This window comes from Procambarus clarkii, chromosome 69 (assembly GCF_040958095.1).
Source record: "Procambarus clarkii isolate CNS0578487 chromosome 69, FALCON_Pclarkii_2.0, whole genome shotgun sequence".
In the NCBI taxonomy this organism is placed as follows: Eukaryota; Metazoa; Arthropoda; class Malacostraca; order Decapoda; family Cambaridae; genus Procambarus; species Procambarus clarkii.
The window spans coordinates 25,140,156-25,153,324 of record NC_091218.1 but is presented as its reverse complement, the minus strand read 5'-3'; the positions used below and the strand labels follow the sequence as shown (position 1 = coordinate 25,153,324).

The 13,169-nt window shown below is 40.4% G+C and overlaps 1 protein-coding gene across 1 annotated transcript in view; it reads right to left on the bottom strand.

Annotated features, from left to right (window-relative positions):
* Positions 1-10,789: 10,789 nt before the first annotated feature.
* The window catches only part of Edem2 (ER degradation enhancer, mannosidase alpha-like 2), a 37,083-nt gene continuing 34,703 nt past the window's right edge, over positions 10,790-13,169 (bottom strand). The window contains exon 18 of the mRNA XM_045765205.2: positions 10,790-11,393. Within this exon, the coding sequence (XP_045621161.2) occupies positions 10,854-11,393 (540 nt within the window). The 3' untranslated portion in view covers positions 10,790-10,853. The remainder of the gene's footprint in view (positions 11,394-13,169) is intronic.

Here is a 13,169-nt window from a genome sequence, read left to right as displayed (position 1 = left end):
CATATGCCGCAGATGTTATTCTTTTTATGTGGGCTTCAGGAGATAGGTTTGGTGTGATATCAACTCCTAGAGCTTTCTCTGTCCATTTCATGAAGGACTTCGTCTCCCATTCGGTATCCTTTATCTGGCCTCCTGTTTGGGAGCCTCCCCAATAGGCTCAGGAATCTGAACACCAGTTGATTGACAGTTGAGAGGCAAGACCAAAGAGCCAAAGCTCAACCCCCTGCAAGCACAAGTAGGTGAGTATAACTAGTTGAGTATACACCAATATGACTAGGAACCCAGCAAAACTCCACTGTCTTAAACCTGCTAAAGATGATAAACAGCCAATGTTGAATTTCATCTACCACAGGATGGACTCCATTAAAGGACTCCAGAGCCATGAAGGCACTGTGAGAGTCAACTACAACAACAGAGGAAGATTGACAGTGAGGAAGCGATGAAGGGCATACAAAATAGTATGAAGTTCTGCCGTGCAGATGCTAGTCTCTTGAGGCAGGCGACACATATAGGTGTGGTCAGGAAAAACAACAGAGTAGCCTACACCGTCTGCAGACTTAGTGAATTAGGTCTGTGAAGATGGAAATGGAGTGGGAGTTTGAAGAAAAGTGTGCAAGGAAAGAGCGTTTCAGAATTGTAGGAGGGGTAAAAGCTTTAGTCACGTGGGTGAAGGTTTTACAAAACTTAGGAAGGGGGACCCTCCATGGGGGCAAGGATGTAACAACACGAGGAGAAATATTGGTAACATGAACTGAAAGAGAACCTTGCAAACGAGACAACAACTGTACATAAAGAGGTGGTAAATGGAAACGAGGACCACAGTAAGGGTAAAGGTCAAAGTATGGCATAAGGGGAGTGAGGATGTGGTAGGGACCCCGCAAGGTAGCAAAGACAGTAGCGATCCTGTAGAGACAGGATATCAGTTTCAACATACAGGCTTAGGGTCGAGTCGAATGAAAGGCACCAGAGCTGAGGCCTAACCCAGTATGGCGCAGAGCATCAAGACGGCGAAGAGTAGGAGGGAAGCAGACAAGCAGGGCAACCATAATCGAGTTTAAACAGCACGAGAGAGGAATATAAAGAGCGGAGCTTGTGCCTATCAGCTTTCCAGGAAGTATGGGATAAATCTTCAGTAAGTTGAGAGCCTTAGAGCATTCAACTCGGAGGTACGTAAGAGATATGGGGTGACCAAGACAAACGAGTGTCAAAGATTAACCCCAAAAGCTTAGCAGAATCTTTGTACAAAAGGGGATTACCATAAAGTGACAAAGGGGGGGGGGGGGCAAAGAACGACCTGCTTCCGAGTAAAAGTCATAGCACAAGTTTTAGTTGTAGAGAACTTGACGCCATGATTGGTGGCCCAGGACAACACGGCATCAGTCGCAAGTTGAAGCCGCCGTTGGAGGAAAAGCGAGCCATCACCTTGAAAGCAGAGGGTAAGATCAACATAGAGAGCTGAGAAAATGCCAGAGGGAAGGGAGGAAAGATGTTCATTGAGGGCAACCAGGAAAATAGTAGTGCTCAGAACACTACTTTGGGGTACACCTTCATATTGCCAGAAAGAGGCAAAGAGAATGGTAGCAAGTCTCACTAAAGGAACGACTTGAGAGGAAGCTTTGTAGGAAGAGAGAGATTACCACGAAGGGCAAAAAAACGGAGTTGGGACAGAATATGGTATCTCCAGGTGGTGTCATACACCTTTTCCAGGTCAAAAACGACAGCAACAATGGAGGTCTTCACAGCAAAGGCAGTACGAATATAGACCTCCAAGTTCACCAAGACAGAAGTCGTGCTGAGACACCTGCGAAAGCCAAATTGAGAAGGGAAGAGGTGGTGAGTGTTCCAAGAAACACATCAGACATTGACCATACGTTCAAAGAATTTGCAGATGCAACTCGTGAGGGCAATGGGGCGGAAGTCCTTAAGGGATGACCTTAAAGAACCTGTTTTTCTGAATAGGAAGAACCACCTCAAGCCAGTCCTCAGGGACTGATGACGACTCCCAGATACGGATATACATATTCAGTAAATACTGAAATGTACATGGAGGGAGATGGCGAAGCATCTCGTAATGAATGCCATCTGAGCCCGGTGCCATAGAACTGCAGAGGGTCAGAGCAAACTGGAGTTCTGAGTGAAAGGTGTCATTATAGGGAAGCTGGAGATTTATGCATGTTACGAACCCGGATCCAGCGTCCGAGCACGGAGCAGTAACGACCACGCCATCTGTTGGCCAGCTCCCGAAACCCCCGCCAAACGGACGACGACACCTGGTGAGGACAAGGTGTACCAGCCACAAGGGCCAGTTTCCAGTCCTGTGCAGCTCACAACATAGCCGCTCCTGACCTCTGGTGAGGTGGTGCTCCGACGACAGCGCCATCTATGGACTGGATACGTCAGGTGTTTGTGCCCGAGCCTGTAAGTGAGGTGTTTTAGTGTGTCCCAGTCATTGATGACGTGTCTGTTTACAGAGTCGACCTGGGACCGCTGTGTTGAAGGTTGAGGCAGTCTACCCGAGGCAGCCAGTCTCCATACCTTGAACCTTGCTGCAGCTGTTGTGAAGTCGTCCCCCCGGAAGAACACTGTGGTGTGTTAGCCTGCCAGTGGAGTGGCAGTAAAAGGATTTACCCGGGACCGATTGTTGGAGACGATCATCCACTGGGGTACTGAAGATAGGAGAGTGATTTGTGGTGTCACACGAGGCTCCTGTCTAGGGCGTTCCCCTTTTATCGTTCGTGGAGTGGCCGTACCAGCCTTGTTGGCTCAGAACCTGCCAGCAGACCAGCTGGACGTGTGGTTGACGGCCTCCACGGCGGTGCCCCCAGTGGACATGTGTTTTGGCTGACCTGTGGCCAGGGTAGGCTCAGCTTCTTTGAAGAATTCGTTGTGTGGCCACGAAGAAAGCACCAAGGACTCAGCGCCTAGCTTCTGAATCCAGAGTCTTCAGCAGAAGACTATATTGTGAAGAATCCCCTTGTCAAGTGTTAATATCCCTCCCCCTTGTGCACTCTTTTATTTTATATATTTAATCGGTGATGGTGAAAATTATAATATTAAGTTCTTAGCTTTCTTTCCCTACTCCCTTTAAGTTACTTGCGTCACGGATCTCATCCCTTGATAGCCACTACTGGCTTGGGAACGGATATATATATCTTCCTCTAACAACATCAGAGTAAGGACCCCGTTGCGTCCCGAGAGGGTCGTAACAATGCAAAAATCTAAGGGACAAGATTCAAGAAGGGGCTTATGAGTAAGGAAAGATGGAGGACGATGAGAATCAGAGCTAATAATAAAAAAAGTTGGTACCCAGTTTGGTTGCGACTGACACTGGATCCACCACAGAGGTGAAAGACCGGCGAGACATCTGGAACAAACTTACCCGCTATCTTACGGATTTTCTTCCAGATTTAGGGCAGAGGAGTCAGTCGTAATGGTGGAGACAAAAGATTTCCAAATCTCACGATTTGCCGTATGGATGGCCTTATGGGTCACCGCACTCGCCTTCTGAAACAAAAAAAAAGCAGCAGCCGTCTGGCAGCGTTGGTGTTTCTTCCAGGCTGCACGTTTACAATGGACAGCCTGAACTCCAATTTCCTTTGGTATTTGGTCCCTTTATCTGTTCATGATCCAAATTTGGAGCAGTTGTTGTTTCCACTTGCTCCAAGTATGCTTCCCCAATCTCCTTTCCCAGGTTTGGTGTTATTCAGCTGGAATTTGGTGGGCTCGAGGATCTACTCCTGTCTCCAAAATTTCTGACGGTTTTGGAGTCATGGGTGGGTGATGCTGTAGGTGAGTTTAGGCCTTAACTGGGGAATCCTAACACTTCAATGGCAGGCTTAGTTGAGCTACTGCTTCCCACCAAGGATACACTGCCTTCTGTTTCATATGATCTATTGTACTTTTTACTTTGGATATCATTCTTAGATATTGTCAGTTATGAATCATATGAAAAAAATATTTATCTTCGTGGTATTAAACAATTTCATTATTTTAATTATTTTATTAAAAATGTCACAGGAACCCTATTGCTTGATAGAAACACACCAGTGTACACTCACATGCACCCATGCACTCACACATCGCAAGAATATGAGATAGATCCAATCTGGCTCCTACACCTGAAACTACTATTCAAAAAATGCAGTTCCATGTTCTGGCCAATTATTATTTTAGGCTTGGTAAATAACTGCATTTGGAATGTCTTTAAAATGTGGGAATGTTTTAACAATTTGTAATAGTTAACACAAATAACCTAAGCAAGTTGCAAAGTTCAAACAAAAAATGCATTACAATATATTACTAAGTCAAAGCTTAGGCATTAAACAAAAATGTGTATATATATACAGTACTTGATAATTTTTTTTATAATTTTACAGTACTTGATAATCATTACCTCATCTGATTATGTTAGCTATTGATTCCTTCATTGTCCACCGCACCCACTTTAATGCACCTCACTCTTCAACTTAAAAGTGTGCTTAAACTAGAAAATATAAAGATTAATAATAATAGTACCAGTACTGTATTACACAGCTTTTAGAAATTTAGTTTTTCTTTGCATTTTAAATAATAAATTAGGAGATAGTTGTTATAGATATGTGCACATACATAAGGGCATTAATAAGATTTACATACACCCGAGTGAGGATGAATAAATGAAATTTTAACAGGGTTCATGTAAAATGAGCAATGAATGATAATGAGTGAGCAAATGTAGTTGCATACACGTCAAATTACTCCGAGCACTCAATATTCACACACTTGCGCACACTACATATTAGCCATTATTGACTTGTAAATAAAGCCACAATTAAAAATATTCAATCATTCATTTTTACAAATGCATTATAAATAAAACTGGAATTAGCAATTGCCATGTGTAAAAAAAATTTAGTTTGCAATGTTAAGCATCAACGAATAAGTAGTAAACTAACCAGTTTAATAAATTGAGGAGTTTTAGTAGTTTTGAAATGCATAACCTGGCAATAGGACTAAGGATTAATATTTATTAACTGCAGGACATTCCTGATCCATCATAAATGTGCAGTGAGAATTTAAAATAGACCTAACTTAACCCTTTCGCTGCTATATGCAGCTACAGTCAAATGTCAAAACAAATACAGTTAAAGGGATATATGAATTTTGCTAAATGCACTTAAAAAGAAAAAAGTTTCACCATCTTTAAAAGTTTGTCAACACCATGTCCTCAGAACAGGAATTTTGAGCCTAGTGGCTGCAGCCATTTGGCAGTGATGTAGGAAAAAATTTCATCCAATGCTGTAGCTCAATCTGTCTGGAATTATTAATTTGTGTATGAATCTATCACCATTATTAATGCTTTTCTGTAATGATTAATTACAACCATGAGCAGAGAACTGGTTTTCTTGTTAAAATGTAAGAAAAAGAGAATTTCTGCATTGGGAAAATCCATCCAACGTCCAAATAAATTACATAAAATTCAGTGATATGCTTATTTCTTGAATGTATGATAATACAATGGAAAAATTTATAACCTGGTTGAATAGTTACCATGACTAACTTTCTATTAGAAAATGGACTAAAATTTCTTATTCTTAATTAAGTTTCTGTACTGTACTAAAACCTTAATTTTTTCATGATATATACAAGAAGAAAATTCCCTTTTCTTTTTAAGGTATGTGCTTTTGATGAAAAGTAGGGGGTCATTTGGGTACCGACCCTTAGCTGTTCATCCAACGTGAGTCTGGAATGTATTTGTAAACCGCTTGGCATGTCATATTCCAGGGAAAATTAGTAGGGTAAGGTTTACAATGAGTTATGGAAAGGAAAAACTTTCAGCCTGCTTACAGGAGTAAAAGCCATCTACCTTGAATCAACCCATCAAAACCGGATCCAGGTAAAATAAAGTACTGCACAAATGTTTAAGCTAGGATTGCTGTAAGTGTAGTTACAGAATGAGAGAGATGCTCATAGTGTCCCATCTTTGATGCACTCTGTCATATAAAGCTTTGAAGTAATTATCAAAAAGTGCCAAGCCGTGAAGACTATGTAGCACCATCAAAGTTGCCGGTTGTTCAAAAGGTGCTAAATATCATCAAGGATGCCAATACAAGAACAAAACCGCATAAAGAGAGTGATATCAAAGGCATCTGATTCACTAAGGATTCTATCAAGGAACAAATGACCGTATGGGACAGTTAGGAAGCAAGAAATATGCACCTCCAATGCATAATGAGAATATGCATGACCGTAAGAGGGACAGTGCAGTTTGGACAATAAAAAGCAGAGCGGGGCTCCGTTAAGTGTCCAAAAGTTAAACGCGTATGGCCGATATGTAACCTCGTCAGTCATTTCCCACTTGCAGATTACAGTGGTAGACAAGGGGACAGGGTAAACCTTACCCTTATCTGCACACAGCTTGTTACCAGCAATAGAAGACTAACAACCCTGCCAACAGGCATGGATTGAGGATAGAATAACTGGGTAGAAGTCGGAATAAGGAACGTGTGAGAGTATGGTCTCTCAAGATTCTCCCACGGCTGACTTAAATGGCTCATTACAGTGCACAAAGCCTCTCTTTTACCCCTGGAAGAAAAACTGTCAAGTTGGGTGTCATTAGGATGCCCACATATTCAGGAATACCAGTATTTGTATCATGCAGAGGCCGCCGTATGTCTAGAGAGAAAGATTAATTAAGCAAATGTGTCATAGCATATGAGTCAGAAAGTACTGTACACAAGTTGGAAGGTGCAGGCATGGGAAGTGTGTGTTTCCTTAAAGTGTTTCAATCCCGCCTCCCTCCAGCGAGGCGGGAGATAAGCACGACCTCTGGGGTCAGCCTCAACCGTTGCGATGAAGAACAGCGACGTGGTTACATCATCGATCTTCTACCCATCATGTAAGAATCACTATCATTGGTTACGGCACCTACTTTACAAAGCCATTGGTCAGTTTGTAGACCTGGTGTTTGTGCCCAGGAAAGCCCTGCAACCTGCTTGCACCATTATTCTTGTAAGGAAATTCATACATGGTGGACGTGTTCTAATCTATCGGTCAATAGAGTAAAACACACCAGCCATTCCTTACTGTCAAGTTAACTCTGCATCTTTTCGATATCCCAGAATTGCGACCATGACTATATTGTTTATAAGCCTTCGAGACTGACAAAAGGTCCTTGAAATTACCAGAGCAAAACAGACTGGTATCTTTGAAATCACCAGAGCAAAACAGACTGGTATCTTTGAAATCACCAGAGCAAAACAGACTGGTATCGGGTAACATCTGGTGACAAAGTGAGAGCGAGATCCCTGTGAGTAACTGTGTGGTCTAGAGTGAACTAAGTGCCGCTGCCTAAGTAATCTGTGAGTGACCTTACCACAGTGTACCTGCATGGTGCAATAACCGTAGCGGCCGACGCTACTCAGTCCAGAGCGCGTAGCCAGTCACTGTAAGCTGCCCTGCCTCACTGTACTATGTGACGTCACCGCCTGTCACACCCTTACTCACGCGCCAGTGTAATCAAGGCATCTGTATCTGTTATAGACAAACAGTACGGCCTCCTGTGAGTACCCCGCCGTGTCAAGTACAGTCGTGTTGTGAAAGCCTGTCATCCTATAGTGTTCTCACGTCATTATGAGCGAGACCAGCTGTCAGGCCACCTATGAGGTTTTGCATGAATGAGCGTAAGTGAATGGGAGAGGTAGCTTACCAGTAAGTACAAGATATTGTTTCTTTATTAAGTGTCTGTGTGTTGATCTGAGTGATCAACCACAGTTCTCACCATCTCCACACCTGACACAGGTATATGTGGAGACTGAGACACCTGATCTGTGTGGTATCATGACATTACACTCGTCTGTGAATGTGGCTTCACACACACACCACACATATTTATTGTGTGACATAATTAATGTCATGATTATTGGCTGTCCCATTGACACTGCCATTGGTGATTCATTGTGCATGATCATTGCCCAAATATCCTGCTAGAACTCCTGTGCCCCTTAGCACACCGGTAGTTAGGTTTGCCGTGTTTGTGACTGCCTGTCAATTGCATTAAGTTAGGTGTTTCTCCACGAGTGGATCAGAAATAAGTAATTATAATTATCAAAAGAAGGCACCAAACCGGGAAGGCTATGTAGCACCACAAATGTGTGGGATAATCAGAGGGCGCTAAATATCACAAAGGATGCCAATACGAGAACAGAAACGCATAAGGTGAACGATATCAAAAGTATCCGAGTCACCAAGAATACTATCGAGGGACAAACGACCGTGGGGGACGGTCGGAAAACAAGACACGCTCGTCCCGGAAGTCAGGATATTCAACAAGGATATGCACGACCGTAAGAGGGTCAATGTAATTTGGACAATAAGGAACAGGACGGCGCTCCATCAAGTGACCATGAGTTAAGCGAGTATGGCCAATAAGCAACCTCGCCAGAGCCGTTTCCCATCGCCGGTTATGGTGGTAGGAGGACGGCTGAGTGGATCAGAATCGATTAGTCAGACATCAAGAGTCTCGCTAACGTGACCATAGCCTTGCTGATGCCAATCTAGAGTAAATCAAGCACTCATTGTATTAGTAGTTAAGTTTGTAAATAAACCACTGTTAAGCAGTGTGTGGCGTTTCCGTTGAACCACTTCTGAATACGGCTATTGCCTAAGCCTTCAGCTCCAGGTGTCTTCAACACCGAGTTGCCTATTATTCACAAAACTATAAATGTGATGAGGACCCTACGAGTCCCTTAAAGTGTTTCAATTGCATTGAGGAGATTCCCACGACCAACGTGGATCAGGACCAGATGAAGCCAGTCTGAGAGGAGACCAACAAGGACTCTTATTCGACCGTGCTCCCAGGCCCTGTACGCTTGCTCATGTATTTTCTCTGTTGGATTTCAACAGCTTCATGAAGCATCTACCACATGCACATTGGTGACGTTGCATGCAACTGCAGTCAGGAAAGCAAAGAGAAAACCCCCACAGAATGCCTTTGTGGGAAACAGGACAAGTACGGATAGCCTCCTTAGCAGCAGCATCCACATAGTCATTTAAGGAAACACCAATATGGCTTAGAACCCAGCAAAACCAGACTGTCATAAATCTGCTGGAGATAAGAAACAGCCAATGTTAAATTTCCCCTATGTATCCCCCTTGTTTTTACACACACACATTTTATTTATTTATATATATATATGTCGTACCTAATAGCCAGAACGCACTTCTCAGCCAACTATTCAAGGCCCGATTTGCCTAATAAGCCAAGTTTTCATGAATTAATGTTTTTTCGTCTACCTAACCTACCTAACCTAACCTAACCTAGCTTTTTTTGGCTACCTAACCTAACCTTACCTATAAATATAGGTTAGGTTAGGTTAGGTAGGGTTGGTTAGGTTCGGTCATATATCTACGTTAATTTTAACTCCAATAAAAAAAAATTGACCTCATACATAGAGAAAAGGGTTGCTTTATCATTTCATAAGAAAAAAATTATAGTAAATATATTAATTCTGGAAAACTTGGCTTATTAGGCAAATCAGCCCTTGAATAGTAGGCTGAGAAGTGAGTTCTGGCTACTAGGTACGACATATATATATATATATATATATATATATATATATATATATATATATATATATATATATATATATATATATATATGTATGTATGTATGTATGTATGTATGTATGTATGTATGTATGTATGTATGTATGTGTGTAGACAAAAAAGTACAGTATTGGGCTTTAATAAAGTGACACAGCGAAAGGGTTAATGTGATAAATGTCAAATAATGAATAACCTTCCAGGTGTAGCAATAGGTTGCTGACCCAAATCCTAATTAGAAAAAACAATGTGGTAAATATATCAACTCTGAAATAAACTGGGCATTATTAAATTGATGACATGTAGAACTTGTGACATAACATACAATAAGATGACATACAGACAAAACCGAAAAAAATGAATTATTAAAAGGCGACAAATATTAGAGAAGGAAAACCTGAAAAAGCAAGGAAACCTAAACCATAGTAAGATGTGTGACTCAAAAGCTTATACAAGACAAGAATTTGTAAATCTGTTTTGGGAAAACCCAAATTTAAAAATTTACTAGGATGGATTTGTCTGAAACTGCACCTAATATATTTACTTTGGTATACAAGTGTATTACAATATTAATAAAACAATTTATATTAAAATATTGACTTTAAGTATGGTCCGTTTCTGTCCATGGGGTGAATAACCTGGAAATTTCAAGTCTTTGAATGCAATGATAAAAATCTTTTAAGTTGTCATGACAGTATATGGTATAGTTATTATTTGTCAAGGAAGTTTTCTTAGATAATAACTACCAAGTATTGTTGTTAAATTCAACAGTACAATTAAAAACTATTAGTAATTGGGATATTACCAATAATCTCTATTCAAGTGTCGTATGTCATATATACTCACAAACATTTAAAAGAATGTCTCCTTCATTCTGGACTCAAAAGATAACAATCCACCATCTTCAAGAGGTTGATCACAAATATCAACAGAAAATTAAAGTAAATACGAGCAGTGCTTCACCCGAAATAACACACGCAAAAAAAAAAAAATGCTCACACCACACAAGCCGACTGCTCCACTTATGTCAAATATCACAGTGACAAGCAGCTCCCCTGAGCGTCCTCTGGTCAATTTCTGTGCAAATATATTATCGAAATGATAGTCACCACGAAATTTTCTATTAATCAACAATACATTTTTAACTTTTCTTACAGTATTATGCACCAGTACCAAACATACAGCTAGGAAGAAAAAATCAGTAAAATCTTTTTTATATATCTGTATTGTCAGTTCCAACCTAAAGGCTTTCACAAAATATTATTGCTTTATTATAATTCGTCTTTCCTGTTAAGATCTTTGGTTTGAGGCATACCTTCTATATGTTCAGGATTAAGTCCATATTTTTTCTTGATTTTTCTGATCTTTTCTTGAAATTTTTCAGTGATATGATCAAGCTTGTTTTCATTAAAGTCACCTTTTTGTGAAACCCCTTGACTTAATGACTGCTCTAATGAGGCAGCCTTCTTGTATTCATCCTTTAAAGCCGAAGACTTTATAGTTAATGATGACAATTGGTTTAGCAGATGATGTAATGAAGCATCCAAGTCAGACGGACTTGGTGTGGCTTGCTGAAGAACTGCCATCAGCTCCCGTAGGTGAACACTGAGCAAAGATTTCAGAAGGCTAGGATCGGAGGCAGTTTTCTTAAGCAGTAGACCTTGCAATTCTGTTACAATTGAAACTGAAGAGTCTGTCCTAAGTGTGTTATCTTTAGCTACTTCTTGCTCTTGCCGCACATTTACATAGCGAACGGCTGCAACAAGAATTTCTTCGGCTGTCTTAGCTTTTTCAAGCTCTTTCAATATAACCTAAAAAATTAAATGAGCATTAGATTCTATTCAAAATACAATGCAGGAAAATGTAACTTTTCAAAACATATCACCAACAAATATAGTTATGTGACCATACTACTAATATCACAGGACCTGTTTAGAAGAGTTAAGTTCATTCAGTCTTGAATGACAATAAATAACTCAATACAAGTAATGTGACCTCACTGTAGAGGAAAATCTGGACCAAAACTGCTATTTCTAGTACAGTCAAATCTTAATACATTTAATTGTTGCCGCTGGAGGCGGCTCACTAACAAAATTTGTTCATATTTATGCCGATTTATTCGCTTAACTCCTGGGCTGGGTGCCTATTATTCCACAACAACTCCATGGTGCATGGGAAAAAATTAAAACAATTTGTTATTCCTTTTAATATTAAAATGTTTTTCCTTGCTCATGGTAAAAATAACAAAAAATTGTATGTGACTTACTTTTGTTGTGGAACAATGAAGCTTGGCAATTTACAGGCATTGATAGAGTTCCTGTGAAGATATTTTTACTTATCTATTTGAATGTGTCTTATTGGGGTATCTTTTTTTTTTTTTGCAGTAGTATTATTCAATAGTGTGTAATTTTATTAATTTATACAATAAAATGTGTGGACCATCGCTATATTCAAAAATATGATGCGCATATTACTGACACTATTATTATACAGTAGTCTCTGAACAATAAAGCAGTAATTTTTAGTCATTTCGCTGCTTATACACTATTTATATACACCTGTATATACTATATAACTACAGTATCTATATTTTAATGCATCATAACGAACCACTAAGCATTTCTGGCGAGTGCAGTAACCTTATATGCAGGAATTCAACTTAGTCCTGAATACTTTGCACTAAGTTCTAACAGTACACATTGAATATGGGGTAGAAGCATGAGGGTAGGATCAAAGGAAGAGCGAACCGCGCCTGAAGGGGAAGGCACGGACAGAGACATTCACCAACACCTCCAATTCTGGGTCCCTAACACCAATCTGGGCTGCTCTGGGGCATCCAACTAGGTGCACAACCAAGACTGCTACAACCTAGCAAAATGAACAAGCAAAGTGGTCACAGCTTGATAGGTTTTAACCTCATCAGGAGGATCAGAGAGAAGAGCCACACGGGGAAAACAATCCCCACAGGTCAAAGGTGTCATTGATCCAACAGGCAGCATAGTGGAGGCAAAAAGAGTAATCATTGCCCCATGGCACAGACAATGAACCTTCAAACTCGCACAAAGTGAGAGCAGGTTTAGAGTGATATCTATACACCTAGTAATATTACACCTGTTGCTCTATACACCACTGAACCCACAGGGAAATTCTGGGGCCTGAACACCTCTCCTCTCCGCCCCCACTCATCACTGTCTTCCATACGCCAACAAGAGTCATCAATAAAGGTAAACAATAACTTGTACATACAACAGTACTACATATTTGGTGAATTAGGTATGAAATTTATTTTGAAGTTAATATTTTTAGGGGTGTGGAACAGATTAATCAATTTGCATTATTTATGGGAAAATTTGTTTCGGGTTGCGAATTTTCGGCTTACGAACTGTCTCTGGAAATGGATTAAATTCGTAGGCTGAGGTACCACTGTAGATAACATGAAAGAGTTCTAGTTACATTTAGATAAAATGAAGGGGTTTTTAGTTACATTCAGATAGTGTGAATGAGGGTTCTAGTTACATTCAGATCAAACAACAGGGTTCTAGTTATATTCAGATAAAGTGAAGTAGATTCTAGTTATGTTTGGATGA